This window comes from Tamandua tetradactyla, chromosome 5 (genome assembly GCF_023851605.1).
Source record: "Tamandua tetradactyla isolate mTamTet1 chromosome 5, mTamTet1.pri, whole genome shotgun sequence".
NCBI lineage: Eukaryota > Metazoa > Chordata > Mammalia > Pilosa > Myrmecophagidae > Tamandua > Tamandua tetradactyla.
The window spans coordinates 25,460,965-25,478,483 of NC_135331.1; the positions used below are offsets into that span (position 1 = coordinate 25,460,965).

Below are 17,519 nucleotides of genomic sequence, written 5' to 3' on the forward strand. Positions count from 1 at the left end.
TCCGTCCACCTGCCTCCCCGTCTCGCCATGCCCTGGAGCCGCGGGGCCACGGTCAGCCTGGTCCTGCTGGGGGTGGCACTGGCCATTGTGGTGCCCGCCCTGCTCTTTGCCCGCTCCCGCGGCCCCCGCCGTGCCTGCGGTCCGCGCGCCTTTGCCCACGCGGCCGTGGCAGCCGACTCCAAGGCGTGCTCCGAAATTGGGCGGTGAGTAAAGAGGTGGGGGACCTGCAGGGGGCTGCGTGCACGCGTGGGTGCATGCGTGTGTGCGTTTGTGCGTGCATTTGTGAGTGCGTGTGTGCACGGGTGTGCAAGGGGCCGGGGGCCAGCGCCGGTGTGAGGAGGCCATCCCCAGGGGGGCCCCTTCCACGGAGCAACGGGCAGCCGGGCCCCGGGGGTGGACCTCTCAGGGCATTGGCATAAAACAAAAAAAAAATACACCTTTCTTTTTGTTATTATTATCCCTTTAACTCTCTTAAATTCTGAGATAATTTCAACCTTGCAGGACAGTTGTGAAAACAGCACAAAATCTGTACAGAGAACCCCAACATCCCCCATGCCCAGATCCGCCAGCTTTTGCTGGTCGACTACATCTGCTGCATGGCTCCGTGCATCTGTCTGTCTAGTTTTCCATCTATTTATCATCCTCTAAACACTTGAGAATAGCTGCCGTGCATCCTGCTCCTTGGACTCTTTAACACTTCCCCTTCCTGAGAACCAGAGTGTCACGTAGATCAGCCCTGGGAGTGCAGTTGCCAAGTTCCAGAATATCAACCTTGCTAGAAAGCTTAACGCAGCTTTTCCCTGTGTCCCAACATTGTCCTTTCGGGCCCTTCCTCTTCCTTTATTAGATCCCATCCGGGAGCACGGGCTGCCTGGTGCGGCTGTTCTCTCTTTAATTTCTCCCTCTGTCCTGCCCTCCCCTCACTCCCCGTCCCCCCCTCTAATTTTGGAAATGTCTGTCCAACATGACCTTCCCCCACGCAGCCACCCCCGGCACACCTTCAGTGGGATTGCTCACCCTCAGTTGTTGCACTCCCCTCACCTCCATCCATTTCCAGAACATTCTCGGGGACCCCCCTTTACAGCTCAGGTCAGGGCAGGCTCAGAGTCCCTCTGCGGGACCTGTTCTTGTGCAGCCGACCCTGATGGGGTCTTCTCCCAGGGGGCACCCAAGTCGCCCAGGACCGGTATTCCCCCCCCCCCCCCCCCGGGCCCCAGGTCAGCCCCACGCCTCTCAGACTCAGGACACTCCCAGCTTCCAAGGGTGCCACCTCCTTCTGTCCGGCTGTCACCGCTGGGGTGGGGTGAGGGGGGCACAGGGACAGAGCGGCTGGCACTTCCCGACCCTCTTCCAGGAAGCCCCAGCCCCAGGGAGCCTCCGCAGACAGCCAGGGCGGGACACAAAAGGGCCTGCCCCCGCCCCCGGACCCCCCTCCCAGGCCCCACAAAAACCTCAGAAAACACCCCCACCCCCGGGTCCCCGCTTGGGTTTGCTTCCCGGAATGTCTGCCTTTGCCTCGCAAGCCAATGTCGGGATCAAAAGTGCTTTGTAACCCTGGGGGACAGTCCCGGAGCCGGGGGTGGGGGGCTGGGCGGGTGGTGGAGGGGCTGGCTCCAGTCCCAGTCCAGTGGATGGCAGCTGGACAGAGGGGGCCACCCTCAGCCCCTGCTTCTCGTTGCACCACCCAGCGAGCTTGCTCCTTCTGTTTCCTCCCTGGTTCACTTTTCCCTCCCCCCTCTCCCTCCCCCCCCCCACCTGTGCAGTACACACGACCCCTTCCCACCCTCACCCTCTGGCCCTCCCAACCTGCTCCTCTGGCCTCTCACGGTCACCCACCGCACTCTGAGCTCATCCCCCGCTTCCTGTCCCTTCCCCGGGGGGGCTGCTTCTAGGATGGCCATGACTGTGGGTGGGGGTAAGGGGGAGCACAAAACCAGCGAATGGGAGCAGACCCACCCACCCCCCAGCCAGAGTCCCTTCCAAGCCTTAGAGAACATGCTGCGAACAAGGCCGGACCCCCTTGCCCCACAGTTGCGAAGATGCAAGGCTGGAGGCTCAAGGCTAGAGGCCGGGGTCTGGGCCCACTGTCCCGGGCAGCTGCGTTGGGGTCCCAGTCTGAGCTCCCCCCTACTCCTCCCCGCAAAGCCACACTGTCCACCTCCCCCTCTTGGCTCAGCAGGGTGAAGGATGCAGCCCCCCACACACACACAATGATTTCTGTCCTTGTCAAGCAACACTGGCCACTTCCTAGTCTTGTTTTATGAAGCCAGCAATGGGGGTGAGCCTGGAGCTGGCCCCAACTACTTATGGGGAGTGGAGGGCGGTGTTGAGGTTCACAGGGCAAGGGGGCTCAGTAAGGCACCTGGTGCAGCGCCTTCCTCCCCCAGGATCCCTCCCGAGGGTGCCCCCTGCCAACCCCATCCCTCAGCTCCCTTTTGGGGTCCACAGCACCCCAAATCATCATGTCCTCTCCCTTGTCGCTGCTGCCACCCCTGCAGGGGTGGAAACTCTCCAGGCCTGCGGGAGGGAGGGGCTCTGGGGAGACCCACGCCCTGGCCTGCAATGCCTGCTTAGGCTCCCCCCCCAACCCCCCCAAAAAAAGGCCAGAGGAGAAAAGCTCCTGGAGGGCAGGGTGCTGGGCGGGCTGTTGAGGGGGCTGGAGGGGTCCCAATATTTGGGTCTCATCAGCTGCTCCAAGCCCACCTGGGTGTCCGTGAGTCTGTGCAGGAAAGGGGGAACTTGGATTCTGGACAAGCAATTCTCCACCTGAGCCTTCGTTTCCTCGTCTGAGAAATAGGCAGAAAGCATGTCCTGTCGTGGATGGGTGTTTTTCTCCAACGGTAGTCTCTCTGAGTAATGACCATCACTTTGACTTGGTCTGAGAATGGGGTTGGTGTGCCGGCTTGAAAGTGTCATGCGCCCCAGAAAATCCACATCCTTTAATCCTGACTCAATACTGTCAGATGGAAACCTTTGATTAGATTATTTCCATGGAGACAATTATGGGTGTGACCTTTTTATTAGATGGAGATGTGATTCCACCCATTCATGGTGGGTCTTGATTAGTTTACTGGAGTCCTTTAAAGGCGGGGGTGAGCATTTTGAGAAAATACAGTTGCTTCAGAGCTGACAGAGGCACAGACGTTTGGAGATGCAGAGCCCAGCAGACATCATCATGTGCCTTCCTCTGAGATGCTAACAAGCCAGAACTCAGGGTTGTGTCCCAGAGGAGCTAAGTGGAGGCCCACAGATGCTTAGAGAGGAAACCACTGGCATCAGAAGCTGGAAGCAATGGAACCGGCACAAGGACCAGCAGACACCAGCCATGTGCCTTGCCACATGACAGACACTGGCCTTCCTTGAGTCAAGGTGTCTTTACCTGGATGCCTTAGTTTGGACATTTTTATGGCCTCAGGACTTTAAACTTGTAATGTAATAAATCTCCTTTTTAAAAACCATTCCATCTCTGGTATATTGCATTCCAGCAGCATTTTAGCAAACCAATGTAGTTGGTGTCTTGGGTCCAGGCTCAGAGAAGGGAGCTCACTCTGGGGAAGTGCTCACTCAGCCTGGCCCCACCCTCCTGCCCTGCAGGCCCCACCTGGGCCTGAAACCCAAGTGTGTCTTTCTACTCCCAGCCAGATGGCTGGGGAACTCCCACGTTCCCTCCCCTCTGGGGCTTGGGAGGAAACGGCTGTGTGTGTGTGTGTGTGTGTGTGTGTGTGCACGTGTGCGTGCATGGCTGAGGGTGGCAGCCACAGCTTCTTGGGGTCAGGTGTGTTAGGAATGTGGGGTGCACAGTGCCCCACATTTCACAGCTCAGGAGACGGTGACTCAGCTGGGGAGTGGGGCTCCAGCCTGGCTGGCCCCAACCCCGTGCCATCGTCACCGTGGACATGGCGTGCAGGTCAGCGTGGACATGTGAAGGTGTGTATGTACTTGTCCAACTGCACTGAGTCTCCCTTGTGTCTTCCATTGGTGTGGAGGGAGCACCTTCTCCGTGTACCAGCCCCCATTCTGGGGACACAGCTAACCAAGGTGGACAAAAACCTGGCTTCCTGGTGGGAGGGACAGGCAGTCAGTCCATACCTAAGGGTCCGGGTAGGAACTGACTATTGGTCATCAGATATCCTCTTCTTTGAAGTTTCTGTCTAAATCCTTTACTTATTTTTCTATTAGGTTGTAGAGCAAATGCACTTTCTATATCACCGAGATGACCAACTATTGGGTGAGAACAAAATTTTTTTGTTCTCCCTTTTAAGAAATGCAATGGGTATCAAACCACCCTTGCATTCCTGGAACAAATCCCACTTGTTTGTGATATCATTTTTATATTTCACTAGATTTGATCAGCAAATATTTTGTTTAGGATTTGTGTCTTAACATTCATGTGCCAGTGTGCCGGTTTGAAAGGATGTATGTTCCCTAGAAAAGCCATGTTTTAATCTAAATCCTATTTCATAAAGGCAGAATAATCCCTATTCAATACTGTCCATTTGAAACTGTAATCAGATCATCTCCCTGGAGATGTGATTTAATCAAGAGTGGTTGTTAAGCTGGATTAGGTGATGACATGTCTCCACCCATTTGGGCAGTTTGATAAGTTTCTGGAGTCCTATAAAAAAAGGAAACATTTTGGAGAAAAAAGGAGATTTGGAGAGAGCAGAGAATGCTGCAGCACCACAAAGCAGAGAGTCCACGAACCAGTGACCTTTGAAGATGAAGAAGGAAAATGCCTCCCAAGGAGCTTCATGAAACCAGAAGCCAGGAGAAGAAGGTAGCAGATGATGCCGTGTTTGCCATGTGCCCTTCCAGATGAGAGAGAAACTCTGACACTGTTCACCATGTGCCTTCTCACTAGAGAGAAACCCTGAAAGTCATCAGCCTTCTTGAACCAAGGTATCTTTCCCTGGATGCCTGTGATTGGACATTTCTATGGACTTATTTAATTGGGACATTTTCTTGGCCTTAGAACTGTAAACTAGCAACTTATTAAATTCCCGTTTTAAAAGCCATTCCATTTCTGGTATATTGCATTCCGGCAGCTAGCAAACTATAGAACTGCCAGTTTGGAAGGATTTCCTAGAAAAGCCATGTTTTGATCCTAATTGATCTTGTGGGAACAACAGTTTCTTCTAATCCCTATTCAGTACTGTAGGGTGGAAACTTGATTAGGTTATCTCCACGGAGATGTGACTCAATCAATTGTGAGTACTATACTTGATTAGGTAGAGACGCGTCTCCATCCATTCCAGGTGGATCTTGATGAGTTTATTGGAATCCTTTAAAAGAAGAAGCATTTTGGAGAAAGCTTCAGAATGCTGCAGAACCATGAAACAGAGAGTCCACCAGCCAGCAAGTGACCTTTGGAGATTCTGAGAGAGCAGAGAAGGATGACAGAATGCCACAGAACCACAAAGCAGAGTTTGCCAGCCAGCGGCTTTTGGAGATGAAGAAGGGAAATGCTTCCCAGGGAGCTTCTGAACAGGAAGCCTGGAGAGAAAGCTAGCAGATGCCGCCATGTTCACCTTGCACCTTTCCACCTGAGAGAGAAACCCTGAACCTCATCGGCCTCTTAAACCAAGGTATCTTTCCCTGGATACCTTAGATTGGGCATTTCCATAGACTTTCCTTAATTGGGACATTTTCATGGCCTAAAAAACTGTAAACTTGCAACTTATTAAATCCCCCTTTTTAGAAGCCATTCTGTTTCTGGTATATTGCATTCCAGCAGCTAGCAAACTAGAACAATTCATGAGAAATAGTGCTCTATCATTTTACTTTCTTGTAAAGTCTTGGTCAGGCTTTGGTATCAGGGTTTTACTGGTCTTGTGCAATGAATCGAGAAGTGCTCTCTTTTCTTTTTCCATACTATGGAAGAAGGTGTTTATTTAAAAAAAAAAGATTGGTATTATTTCATCTATAAGTATTTGAAGAATTTGGTGGTTGAGCCTTCTGAGCCTGACTTTGTGTGTGTGTGTGTGTGTGTGTGAAGAATGAATTCTATTTCTGAAATAGATAGACTATTTGAATTTCTATTTCTTCTTGTGTCAGTTTTGGTAAGTCCTGTCCAAGGAATTTGTCCATTTCATACATATTGTCAAACTTATTGACAAACAGTTGTTCATAGCTCCTCTTATCTTTAGAGTCTTTAGGCTCTGCAAATAATTCCCTTTTTCATCCCTTATATTGATAACTAGTGTAGTGCTTTATTCTTGATCCATCTTGCTAAGAGTTTACCATCTTTACTTTTATCATTACTTTTGGATTTGTTTAATTTCCTTAATGTACATTTATTTCTTTCATCAGTTTCTGCTTTTATGTTGATTTTTGATGTTGTCCTACTGCCTTTGAGTTTAAGTTGCCTCTTTTAATGAATTCATCTCAAGATACCTCTTGGGAAATACGAACTATGAGATGGATACATAGGTTATTAATCTGTAACCTCTCTTCTCCTATTTCCCTCATTTTAACTTAGCTGCATTCTACAAGAACACTGCTGGGTCCTGAATATTTCTCCCCTAAATCTTTATATTTTTATTTTGAAAAAGTTTTATGTACAAAAAAATTGAAAGATTATGAAATATATACCCATATACCCTTCACTTAGATACACCAATAATTAACTTTTTGCCTCATTTTCTTTCTCTCTCTCTACATATATCTAACCTCCCACATTTTTGGAAAGTAAGTTGCATTCATCATGGCTCTTTATCCCTAAGAATAACCTTAATAACCTTATGACGCTGGCGAAATTTAATCTATATGCAATAATATCTAGTACCTAGTCCAATTCAAGTTTCCAGTTGACCCACTACTTGTAATTATGCCTGTACGTGTGTATGTGTATATGTATTTGCACATCAGTAGCCAATCAGTGATTTTATTTACTGTTTTTAAATCTAGAACAATCCCCTGCTTTAGAAAAATCAATTGTTTTTTATAACTTTGACATGTGACAGAAGCTAAGTCGTTACTACAAATTCCTTCATAACCTTGATTTTCTTTGTGAGTAGCTTCCGGTTAAAGATGTTTATCTAAAATATCGAGTAAGTGGTGTTTTCTCTTCCTAATGCATCTTGCAGGGGGACAGAATTTAAGGCCGTCCCATCTTTGGTGACGCTAAGTGGAATCATCTGTTCTCTTCACTCCAAAGAGTATAGTTTTCCCTGTTAAATTGGTAACATATGGTTTGAAACCACGTGAACGCCTTTGTCCCAAACCTCATGATTTTCGCATCGATTTTGATCCTTGTCTGAATAAATATTTGCAGCTCTTTTTGCCCTTAGGATATATTCCACACACACAAAAAAGATATAAAGTTCATCAGATTATTTTTCCTGCATTATCAGTTTGATGTACTATTAACTTAATTTCATTGCTTGCATTCAGTTATAGCGTTGCATTTTTTTCATCCTCTTTTATTTTGATTTCATCTTCTTGAATAAAAAGTGAAAACTAAAAAAAAGGCAAAAACTATATAGAAAAGTCAAAACTATATAAAATGAAACTCTGAAGTTTCATTTTGATTACCTTTTCCTTGTTCCTACTAGCTCTTTCAGAGGCAACCACTTTCATTTGTCTCTGATTTACTTTTCCTCTGTTTCTTTTTGGAAAAACAAGAGTATACGAAAGATATATTCTTTTTGTATACCTTTTGGTATGTAGAAAGGCTTGCATTTTTATTCTAATCGTTTTGTAACACTGATATCTTCGTTTGATCTGTTACCTATTTTCTATAATTATAATATTAAATCCATGATCAAATACCCTAGTTCCTCTTTTTTTGGCTATTCTCCATTGATTTCCTACTCTAATAATGAAACCAACTGGTAACCACGTCCTCCCCTCCTCTCTCTCCACCCCATCTTGTAATTTGAAGGGCTATCTTTTTACTCTCAGTTTATACCTCTAAAGATTAATTTTTCACATATCCTTTCTGTTCTCAACCCCACACACGTCAGTTTTTAAAAATTCATGTATCTTTAACGGTGGTAAAATAAACAGATAACATAAAAGTCAATTTAACCATTAATCTTTTTTTTTTTTTTTTAACATGGGCCGGCACCAGGAATCGAACCCGGGTCCTCTGTCATGGCAGGCGAGCACTCTTGCCTGCTGAGCCACCGTGGCCGCCCTAACCATTAATCTTTGACATTATGTACATTTCATGACCCTCAATTTCCAGACCATTTTCATCATCCCCAAACCAGAACTCACACATTTGGCGACAGTTTCCCATTTGCTCTCCTCCCCGTCCCATCCCTACTCTGCTCTCCGTCTCTGTGATTTGGGGTCTTCCAAGTACTTCATGTTAGAGAAATTACACAGTATTTGTCCTTTGCATCTGGCTTTTTTTTTTTTTATTCTGCTCAGCATGATGTCTCCAAGTTTCTTCCATGCTGTAACATTTCATCCCATTTTATGACAGATGCACAGATAAACATTTTGTTGGTCCATTCATCAGCCAGTGGGCTCTGGGTTGTTTCCGCCCCTGGGCTATTTTGAATGCTGCTGCTGTGAACATTCATCTACAAGTATCTGTTTGGAATACCTGCTTTCAGTTCTTCTGGGCAAAAAGCTTGGGAGTGGCATTGCCGGGTTGCGTGGTAATTCTAGTTTAACTTGCCTCAAGGTTTTCTTTATTTTATTTTATTTTTTCTTGAATGTAGCAATCAGTCTTTTATTTGTGCATTCTTTTTTACTATACTATGAAAATAACATATGAACAAAAAATACAATAAGTATCAAAGCACACCACAACAATTAGTTGTAGAACAGATTTCAGAGCTTGATGTGGGTGACTGTTCCATGATTGTAGGTTTTTCCTTCTAGCTGTTCCAAGACACAGGAGACTAAAAGAGATACCAATATAATGATTCAGCACTCATACTCATTTGTTAAACCCTACCTTCTCTGTGTAACTCCACCACCCCCTTTGATCTTTCTCCCACTCTTTAGGGGTATTTGGGCTATGGCCATTCTAACTTTCTCATGTTGGAAGGGGCTGTGATAATATGGGGTAGGGAGATGGAACTATTTGATGTTCTGGAGAGGCTGAGACCACTGGATTTCAGGATTTATCTGGTCTAGGGACCCGTCTGGAGGTTGTAGGTTTCTGGAAAGTTACCCTAGTGCCTGGAACCTTTGTAGAATCTCAGATAGAGCCCTGAGTGTTCTTTAGAGTTGGCAGGAAAGGTTTGGGTTGGGGGTTGGCAGACCATGTGATAAATAGCAGTCTCTAGCTGAAGCTTGTGTGAGAGCAGTCTCTGGAGAAGCCTCTAGCTCTATTTGGATATATAACTTTTTGAAAAGTCACTAAACTCTCTTTCCCAGTGTCTCCAGTGCTTTTACATTCTCACCAGCAACATATGAGGGCTCTAATTTCTCCACATTCTCTCCAACACTTGTTATTTTCAATTTTTTTAAACTATTATAACAATCCTAGTGGGTTTGAGCGAAGAGGCTGCCCCTTGTGGCTATGTCTTCTTCTGAGCATGGGTATGCTTCACCAGCACCCAGGAGGCACTCCCAGAGAGCCTGGACCTAGAGGTTCCTCAAAAGTCCAGCCTCGGGGCGGGCCGCGGTGGCTCAGCGGGCAAAGTGCTTGCCTGCTATGCCGGAGGACCTCAGTTCGATTCCCGGCCCCAGCCCATGTAACAAAAACAAAGAAACAAAATACAATAAAACAAGAAAATGTTTAAAGATGTTTCCCTTTCTTCCTTCCTTCTATCCTTCCTTCCTTCTCTCTGTCTTTCCTTTAAAAAAAAAAAAAAAAAAAAAAAAAAGTCCAGCCTCGAAGGCATGGGGACAGTGTATTCTCAGGGAGATGGAGAGCAGAAGCTGCCTGGAGTAGAGGTTCCCTGGAGCTCAGGGAGGGACCGAGGGCCTGGCCGAGGCCCGCTCCTGCCTGTTGCCAATGACCCGGGAATAATGGCAGTGGAAGCACTTTGCAAACTGTTAAGCACCTTGGATTTCGCAGGGGGTAGTGTAAATGGCATCCCACTTTGCAAACTGTAGAGCACCGCCAACCCGTAAGTGGCTGGACTTGAGGGGCCACCGTTGTGTTCGCTGACCCAAGCCGGGGTTTGGGAGTGGCAGATGAGTGCCCCCCAACCCCTCATCCCTCTGACCTGGCACTGTTCCCGGGGAACCTGGGGAGGGAGCCAGGCTGCTGACTAGGTGCTGTGTCCCCTAGAGACATCCTCCAGCAGCATGGCTCTCCTGTGGATGCTGCCATCGCGGCCCTGGTCTGCACAGGTGTCGTCAATCCCCAGAGCATGGGCCTGGGCGGAGGGGTCGTGTTCACCATCTACAATGCGTCCACAGGTGGGTCCAGGCAGCACACCCCGGCACTATGCTTGGGGAGCCTTGGGGGGCTGGGAGGCTTGTCCACCCACCCAGGGGTCCTTCCCGGGTCCTGTCCACCGCCCCCCCACCCCAGCCTCCTTGGCCGCCCAGAGAGGGAAACTGAGGACTACAGAGGTCAGGGGCCATCTGAAGGGTGCCCTGACCCCCTGACCCCATGCTCCAACCCCAGGAAAGGTGGAGATCATCAATGCCAGGGAGATGGTGCCAGCAGCACCTGCCCCTGGCCTGCTGGACCAGTGTGAGCAGGCCCAGCCGCTGGGCACAGGTGAGGCCTGGGAGGGGCCACCTGCAGGGAGGGCCTGTCCCACCTGGCACTGAGGGGTGAGGATGGGGGCCCTGAGCGGCTGGGCTTGGAGCTCTAAGCAGAGAGACTGGCCCGGCCGGGGCGGGGCGTGGACGGGTAGAGGCTTGTGCACAGCCCCAGGAACCTGGCTTTGTACTGGGAGCAATAGGGAGCCACAGAGGGTTCAGGTGTTGCCCTGAAAGCTCCCTCTGGCTGCCCCTGGCATGGGGGGAGCCGGGGCGGGGACAGGGCCCCAGGTGGGTAGGGTGAGCCCCAAGTGTGGGAGTGATAGAAAACCTCTGGGGCGGGCCCGGCAGGGGCCCAGTGGATTGGGGTGCCTGGGGAGCTCCGTGGCTATGCCGAGGCCCATCGCCGCCACGGCCGCCTGCCCTGGGCGCAGCTCCTCCAGCCGACCATTGCCCTGCTCCGGAAGGGCCACCACGTGCCCCTCATGCTCAGCAAGTTCCTGAACCATCACTTCCTGCGTCCCTCCCTGTATAACTCGTCCCTGCGGTGAGTGCGGCCCCCCGGGGCCAGGCAGGACCCCCTTTCTCCCCCAGCCCAAGTGGCTCTGAGCTCAGGGCTTCTCGGGGACCCCCCGCCAAGCCCCATCCCTAACCAGAGAGGCCAATGGATGGGAAGTCAGGGACACCGGGTTTGGGGTCTGCTGCCTGCTCGCCAGCCCTGCCTCCCTGCTCTCTGTCTCTGGGGGGGGTGGACGAGGTGGCAGGCAGGGGGTAGTTTTTGCCACCCGCCCTGTGCATCCTAGAGGGCCCCTGTGACCTGGCCCTGCCCTGAGGCTCCCCCACCCCACCTCCAGCCAGCTCTTCTTCAACGGGACGGAACCCCTGAAGCTAGGGGACCCCCTGCCCTGGCCCAAGCTGGCTGCGACCCTGGAGACGGTGGCAGCAGAGGGCGCAGAGGCCCTGTATACGGGGGGGCTGGCCCGGGCGCTGGTGGACGATGTTACCAAAGAGGGTCAGTGCACTGGGGTTCCAGGACCCCTCCCACCCCCACCCCAATCCCGGGCCGGAGAAGGAGCCAGAGGGTCTGGGTGCTGGGGGACGGACAGGGTGCAGCTCCCTGGAGCAAAAGGGTTCCACCCATGGCCAGGTACACCCCCTCCTCTCAATCCGCACCCCCCACCCCCGCCTCAGCTCTCTACGCCCCCCACCTCCACCCCAGTCCCTGGGGCTGCTGACCCCCGACCCCCTGCACACTCAGCTGCAGCCTCCGAATCTGGGGGACCCTGCCTAGGAGACGAGGGGAGCCCTGCTGTGTGGCTTGGCCCGGGGCTCGGTGGCCGCGCCCTCTGCCTCCGTTTCCCCACCTGCACTGCGGCCTGCGTGGGTCCCGAGCGCTCCCCTTCTCGCCCCAGGGGCCCAGCTGACCCTGGAGGACCTAGCCACCTTCCACCCCGAGGTGGTGGAGGCCCTGGAGGTGCCCCTGGGGGATTTTACCCTCTACTCACCACCGCCGCCCGCGGGAGGCGCGATTCTCAGCTTCATCCTCAACGTGCTGCGAGGTGAGGCCCCCCCCCAAGACGCCCCCGCATCGTGCACGGCAGACACATGCCTGGGGCTGCTAAAGCACGGGGCTTGGCTGAAAGCCCCCTGACGTCATCGCCCCCTGAGCCCCTCCCCCAGCCAGGGCACCCAGGAGCAGGTGGGGTGGGGCCCGGCACAACCAATTGGAGGCTGTGGAAGATTCTAGAAGGGCCTGGGGCTGGGGTGTGTGGGGGCGTGGGCTGCTGCAGGTGGGCTGTGTTGGTTTCCCAGGGCTGGGGCTGGGGGGAGCTTACAACAGCAGGCGTTTATTCTCTCACCCTCCTGGAAGCCTGATGTCCTGAATTGATGGGTGGGCAGGCTCGGTGCCGAAGCTCAGGGCTGGCTTCGGGCAGTGGCCATCATCCCTTGGCTTGTGGCCCCGTCACTCCCTTCCATTTCTGTGGCCCCACAGCTACCTCTTCTCCCTGCGCCTCTAATAAGGGGTGGCGCACTCGAGGGGTCCTTAAATGCAATCCCCTCTTTTGTCAGAGAAGGAAACGCTTACAGGTGCCCACAATCAGGATGTGGGGAGGATGGTGGGGGGGTTAGCTCCTTCCCCCCAACCCCACAGTTGCGCCCCCCCGCCCCCCTAGGCTTCAACTTCTCTGCGGAGTCGGTGGCCAGGCCTGAAGGGAGCGTGGACGTGTACCACCGTCTCGTGGAGACGCTCAAGTTCGCGGGGGGCCAGAGGTGGCGGCTGTGGGACCCTCGCAGCCACCTGCAGATGCAGGTGAGGCTGGCAGGGGTGAGGGTGCAGGGGTCGGCCTGGCTGTGGGGAGGCGGAGAGGCTGCAGGGTTCTTTGCAAATGAATTCCCAGGTAAAAGCTGCAAAATTACACAGGGGAACAAGTCACGATGAGGGCGTCTGGGGAACCCGAGCCTGGGGCGGGGGCGTTTTGCAGGGAGTCAGGGGGAGGCGTGCTTGCCCTGGGGTGGGGGGGGTGGGGGGTGCTGGTAGGGGTCTGGGCCGCAGCACCCAGCCCCCCGGCTCTGTGGATCCTTCTCATCCCCACCCTGACCCCTGACCCCCACTGCCCGTCTCCCCCTCCCCCCACCCATCATCCCCCACCCCCAGAATGCCTCCGAGGACCTGCTGGGTGAGGCATTGGCCCAACACACCCGGCAGCAGATTGATGCCCGGGGGGACCACCCACTCAGCCACTACAGCCTGGCCGGGGCCTGGGGGCACGGGATGGGCACGACCCACGTGTCCGTGCTGGGCGAGGACGGCAGTGCTGTGGCCGCCACCAGCACCATCAACCTGCCGTGCGTGGGGTCCGGGCACGGGTGGGAGGCCCCACCCCTTTGCTCCCTGGTCCTTAACAGCACCCCCCATCCCCCACCCCATTTGGCTTGGGACTTCCCCCCACCCCCTTGCACATTCCCAGGGGAGCCCTGACATCTGCAGCTGAGGCGGCTCCTAAATGGGGGTGGCACTGAGCCCGGACATGGGGGAGATGGCCCCGCGGGTGGGACCCGCTCGGGCAGTGCCGGGGACATCCATGGCATGCTAGAGGGCAGAAGCTGAAACGTGGGGTACGGGGGTCCCCGGTCCGCAGCTTTGGGGCGATGGTGTACTCGCCTCGCACGGGTCTGCTGCTCAACAACGAGCTCCTGGACTTGTGCTGGAGACGCTCGCCGGGCTCCGGGGCCAGGCCCCCACCCGGTGAGACCAAGGGCCCCCGGGGCCTCCCCCCCAACCAGGGTGCAGGTGGGGAGAGGAGGGAGGGGGGGTGGGCAGGGTGCCCCACCTCTCTGAGCCATGCTTTGAGCGGGGATGGAGTGGGCAGGGGGGCAGCCCAGAAGCAAGCGAGGCTGTGGGGACCCCTGCCCGGCCCTCAGTTCCAGGCGAGAGGCCCCCCTCATCCATGGCCCCCTCCATCTTGCTCAACGCCGCCCAGGGGTCCAAGCTGGTGATTGGTGGGGCTGGCGGGGACCTTATCATCTCTGCCATGGCCCAGGTGAGACTGGGGGCTCCCCGCTGGAGCATCCCCCTTCTCTAGGGGGCGGCCCTTTCATCCTCTTTTGCTGGGGGTGGGGACGTGGGGTGTCTGGCAGGCCCCTCCCTTCTCCCCCTCCTCCTCTCCCCAGGCCATCATGAACAAGCTGTGGCTTGGCTTTGACCTGAGGGGGGCCATTGAAGCACCCATCCTGCATGTCAACAGCCAGGGCCAGGTGGAATATGAGCCGAAGTTCAACCAGGTGAGGCCCCTAAGTCCCTGCTGTTCAGAGCCCCCCACAAGGAGCTCAGCTGCTGAGTGTCTTAAAATGACCCCCAGGTCTCCAAGGAAGAGTCTGGGGTGTCCCCTACACTTCCCCCAGGCTGGAGCCCCCAGGATCTTGCTGATACCTTTCTCTAGAAGCTGGTTTTCTTTGGCTCGGGGTTCTCAGACTGTCCCTGTTGGTGACTTGTTCCCTTGTGTGATTTGCAACGTTTATCTGGGAACTTGTTTGCAAAGAGGGCTATTTTTTCCCATGGAAGGCTGCAGAATGATTTTGTTCTGGGCGTCAGGGGTTACCCAGGGGGTCCGTTCTTATGTATGTTTCCTTAGTTCCCCTGCAAAAGCCAATCTAGGGGTGAGAGGCCACATTCCCTCAGCTGACTTTCCCATTACAACCCAGAGGGCCAGCTTCCTCAGAGCTTCTCTGGGCTGGTGGATGACCTTTATTAGGACCTGCTTAAAAGGCTGGCAGATTTTCCAGGCTCCAAAGTTTATGTCTGGCATCAGTTCAGCTAGCTGGGGGTCCCCAGAGTTGTGATTCCTGCTGTAATCCTCTTTTGGTCTCAGTGTCTCTTTCCACGGCCCTTAGAACTCTAAGAGCCATAGGCCAAGTTGCTTTTAGTCTGAGGGGGTGTGGAATCTCTGAGAACCTCCGTCTTTGTGACTTAAAGCCAAGCCCATCCTAGGGTAGGGTCTTTCCAGCCACAGGAGGACCTCAGGTGCTTCCCTGGGACCCTTAGATCCAAGAATGTCAAAATCTGGGCCTGGGCCTGCCAGGCCCTTCCCCCTTGAGCATTGGTTGAGCCTTTTTTGTCCTTCCTTCCTGAGCACCGATGCTCAGACCTGGCACTCTGGGGACTTGGACTCAGGGGATGACAGTCTGGAGGCTGGGATTTATGGAATCCAGTGCCTCAGCTCCCCTGGGGTCAGCATGTTAGCTGATGTAGGCCTAGGACATTCCATGGAGAAAATTGTTGAGTCTCCAAGGACCTTTGTGGCTAAGGCCCAGGAACCGAGGGGAAGAGGGCCTTCATCCCTCAGGGCTTTGGGTTTTCACCATTAGACTCTGAAGGACCATAGATCCTGTGGTCTGAGTGGACCTCAGACTTTATGTCTAAGGATGTTGGACAATTAGTGGGTTGGGCACAGGAGAACTTATAATCAGAGGGTCTAGAGCCTAACAATCAGAGGTTAAGGCTGTATGGCTGCACCCCATGGCTTTGGAACTGGTGACCCTTTCCTGAGGTCTGCAGAACACTGGGGTTTTCCCCTGCAGGCATCTTCGGAATCCAGGGCTCCTGTGGGCTGAGGTTCTTGGCACATTGGTTCCAAACGGTCTCTGGGAACACAGGGTCCAAGTTTCCCAGATTCCTCTGCTCCCAGGAGCTTTGCCCCTTGACAGATCAGTGAATGAAACCCAGAACCCTGAGGCAAGGTACACAGCTTCTTAGAAAACAAAAACGGCAGGGCTGCTGGAGGGCCTGAGCTCCCCAACGCGGCATCCCCAGACCTAAGCTTTTTAGGGCCTTCTGCTCTGAAATCTGGGGCTCCAGGAACTCTGGTGTCTTGAGCCTAGGGCTCCATTCCCTTAGACATCTGGGTCTTCTCCTAGCTGGATTCTCAACCAATACGGCCTCAAGTTTGGGGGCCTCGAGTGGGCCCTTTGGGGTCTACTACTCAAACCTGCTGAGATCTCAGGTCCACTTGAGACCGAGCTCAAGTCTGTGGCCCTGGACGCTGGAAACCCAGGGCCCTCGGCTTCTCCATGTCTTGGGGTCCCTGAGCATGGAGAGCCCCAAGCAGGAGACCTGAGCGGGGCAGCCCCTCACGTATGTGGGACCCGGGACCCCAAAGGCCCAGGCCCATGCCTTCTGGATGGCTTTGCTTTCGATGCACTAACACTTGGAGTTCTTCCAAGTCTGAATCCCCAGAAGCTCCTTCTTCCAGCCATGCCCCCAGGGTTGGATGGATTGGAAGCCGCGGGAATCCAGCTCCGCTCACCTGGGAACCCCCCTTCTCTCCTCTCCAGGAGGTGCAGAGGGGGCTGCAGGAACGGGGCCACAGCCAGGAGAAGAGGCCGTTTTTCCTGAACGTGGTGCAGGCCGTGTCCCAGGAGGGGGCCTGTGTGTACGCCGTGTCGGACCTGAGGAAGGGTGGGGAAGCCGCAGGCTACTGAGGCCCAGACCCGCTATGCAGAGACCTGGGGAGCCCCCACCCCACCTCTGCCGGCCCCTGCCAGCCCCACACCCCGGCTATTCGTGGCCGTGGCCCCCTTTGGTTGGACCTGGAACCTGTGCCTCGGGTGTCAGCCTGGGCCTGGAGGAGGCGGTGGGTGACCATTCTGGTGGGTGAATGACCGCAGGAGCTGAGCCTCCCCATGACCCCCTTTCCAGAGCCCCCTGCGGCCCCACCCTGGGCCCACCCAGTTCCCTCCCTCTAGCCTCACACCCCCATCTGTGTACCCTCCCGTCCAAGATTAAAGAGGATGCTGAACCACGGTCTGATTCTGGTGGGTTGGGTAGGGAGCTGTGGAGAGGGGGACACTGAGGCACAGACATGGGCCGTACAGAGGTGAGGGCAGCCTGCTCCCCAAAACCTGCCCCATCCAGTGTTTTCTGGGACTCAGCAGCAAACCTGTCCCTGCGAGGGCACTAGGTGTGGCCCTTGGCCAAAGCCTGCCCCTGGATCCTGCCTTCGTGCCAGGAAAAGGTTGGACAAAGCAAGACCCAAGATGCCTCCAGCCCAACAGGCTATCTTGCTGACAATTTTTTATGGGGTGGGGGCTGTCCTGTGGGTATTATAGGGTAGCCTCGACCCCCTAGATGCCATTTGTACCCTGACCACCCACCCCAGGTGTGACACCCAAAAGATCTCAAGTCTTCCCACCACCCCCAGTTGAGCACCTCCAACCTGGAGCCATGAACCCCCAAACCTCTGTGTATGGGTTTGTCAGGGGCTGGGCTGGGGAAACGGCTGGACAGACAGGGGGTCCCCGGGCCACACTGGCTCCTGGAGCACGTGCTCTCTGCTATGCCTGTGAAATCTCCCTCTGCTTCACTTTCACAAGGACACGTGGTGGCCATTTGGGGTTCACCC

At 53.9% G+C, this 17,519-nt stretch overlaps 1 protein-coding gene across 1 annotated transcript; it reads left to right on the forward strand.

Annotated features, from left to right (window-relative positions):
* The first annotated feature begins 27 nt into the window (after positions 1 to 27).
* On the forward strand, positions 28 to 16,904 carry GGT5 (gamma-glutamyltransferase 5). Its single transcript, XM_077159326.1, has 14 exons — positions 28 to 203; positions 1,218 to 1,298; positions 1,764 to 2,060; positions 10,199 to 10,329; positions 10,541 to 10,636; positions 10,972 to 11,167; positions 11,475 to 11,632; positions 12,033 to 12,179; positions 12,795 to 12,931; positions 13,277 to 13,467; positions 13,761 to 13,867; positions 14,005 to 14,162; positions 14,293 to 14,403; positions 16,453 to 16,904. Exons 1-14 carry the CDS (start codon positions 28 to 30, stop codon positions 16,597 to 16,599), a joined length of 2,133 nt encoding a protein of 710 aa, XP_077015441.1. The 3' UTR covers positions 16,600 to 16,904.
* Positions 16,905 to 17,519: the final 615 nt, after the last annotated feature.

Coding starts and splice junctions, on each gene's coding strand:
- GGT5 (XM_077159326.1), top strand. CDS start 28: ATGCCCTGGAGCCGCGGGGCCACGGTCAGCCTGGTCCTGCTGGGGGTG. Junction 13,868..14,004: donor CGGGGCCAGGCCCCCACCCG/GTGAGACCAAGG, acceptor GGGGCAGCCCAG/AAGCAAGCGAGGCTGTGGGG. Junction 14,163..14,292: donor TCATCTCTGCCATGGCCCAG/GTGAGACTGGGG, acceptor TCCTCTCCCCAG/GCCATCATGAACAAGCTGTG.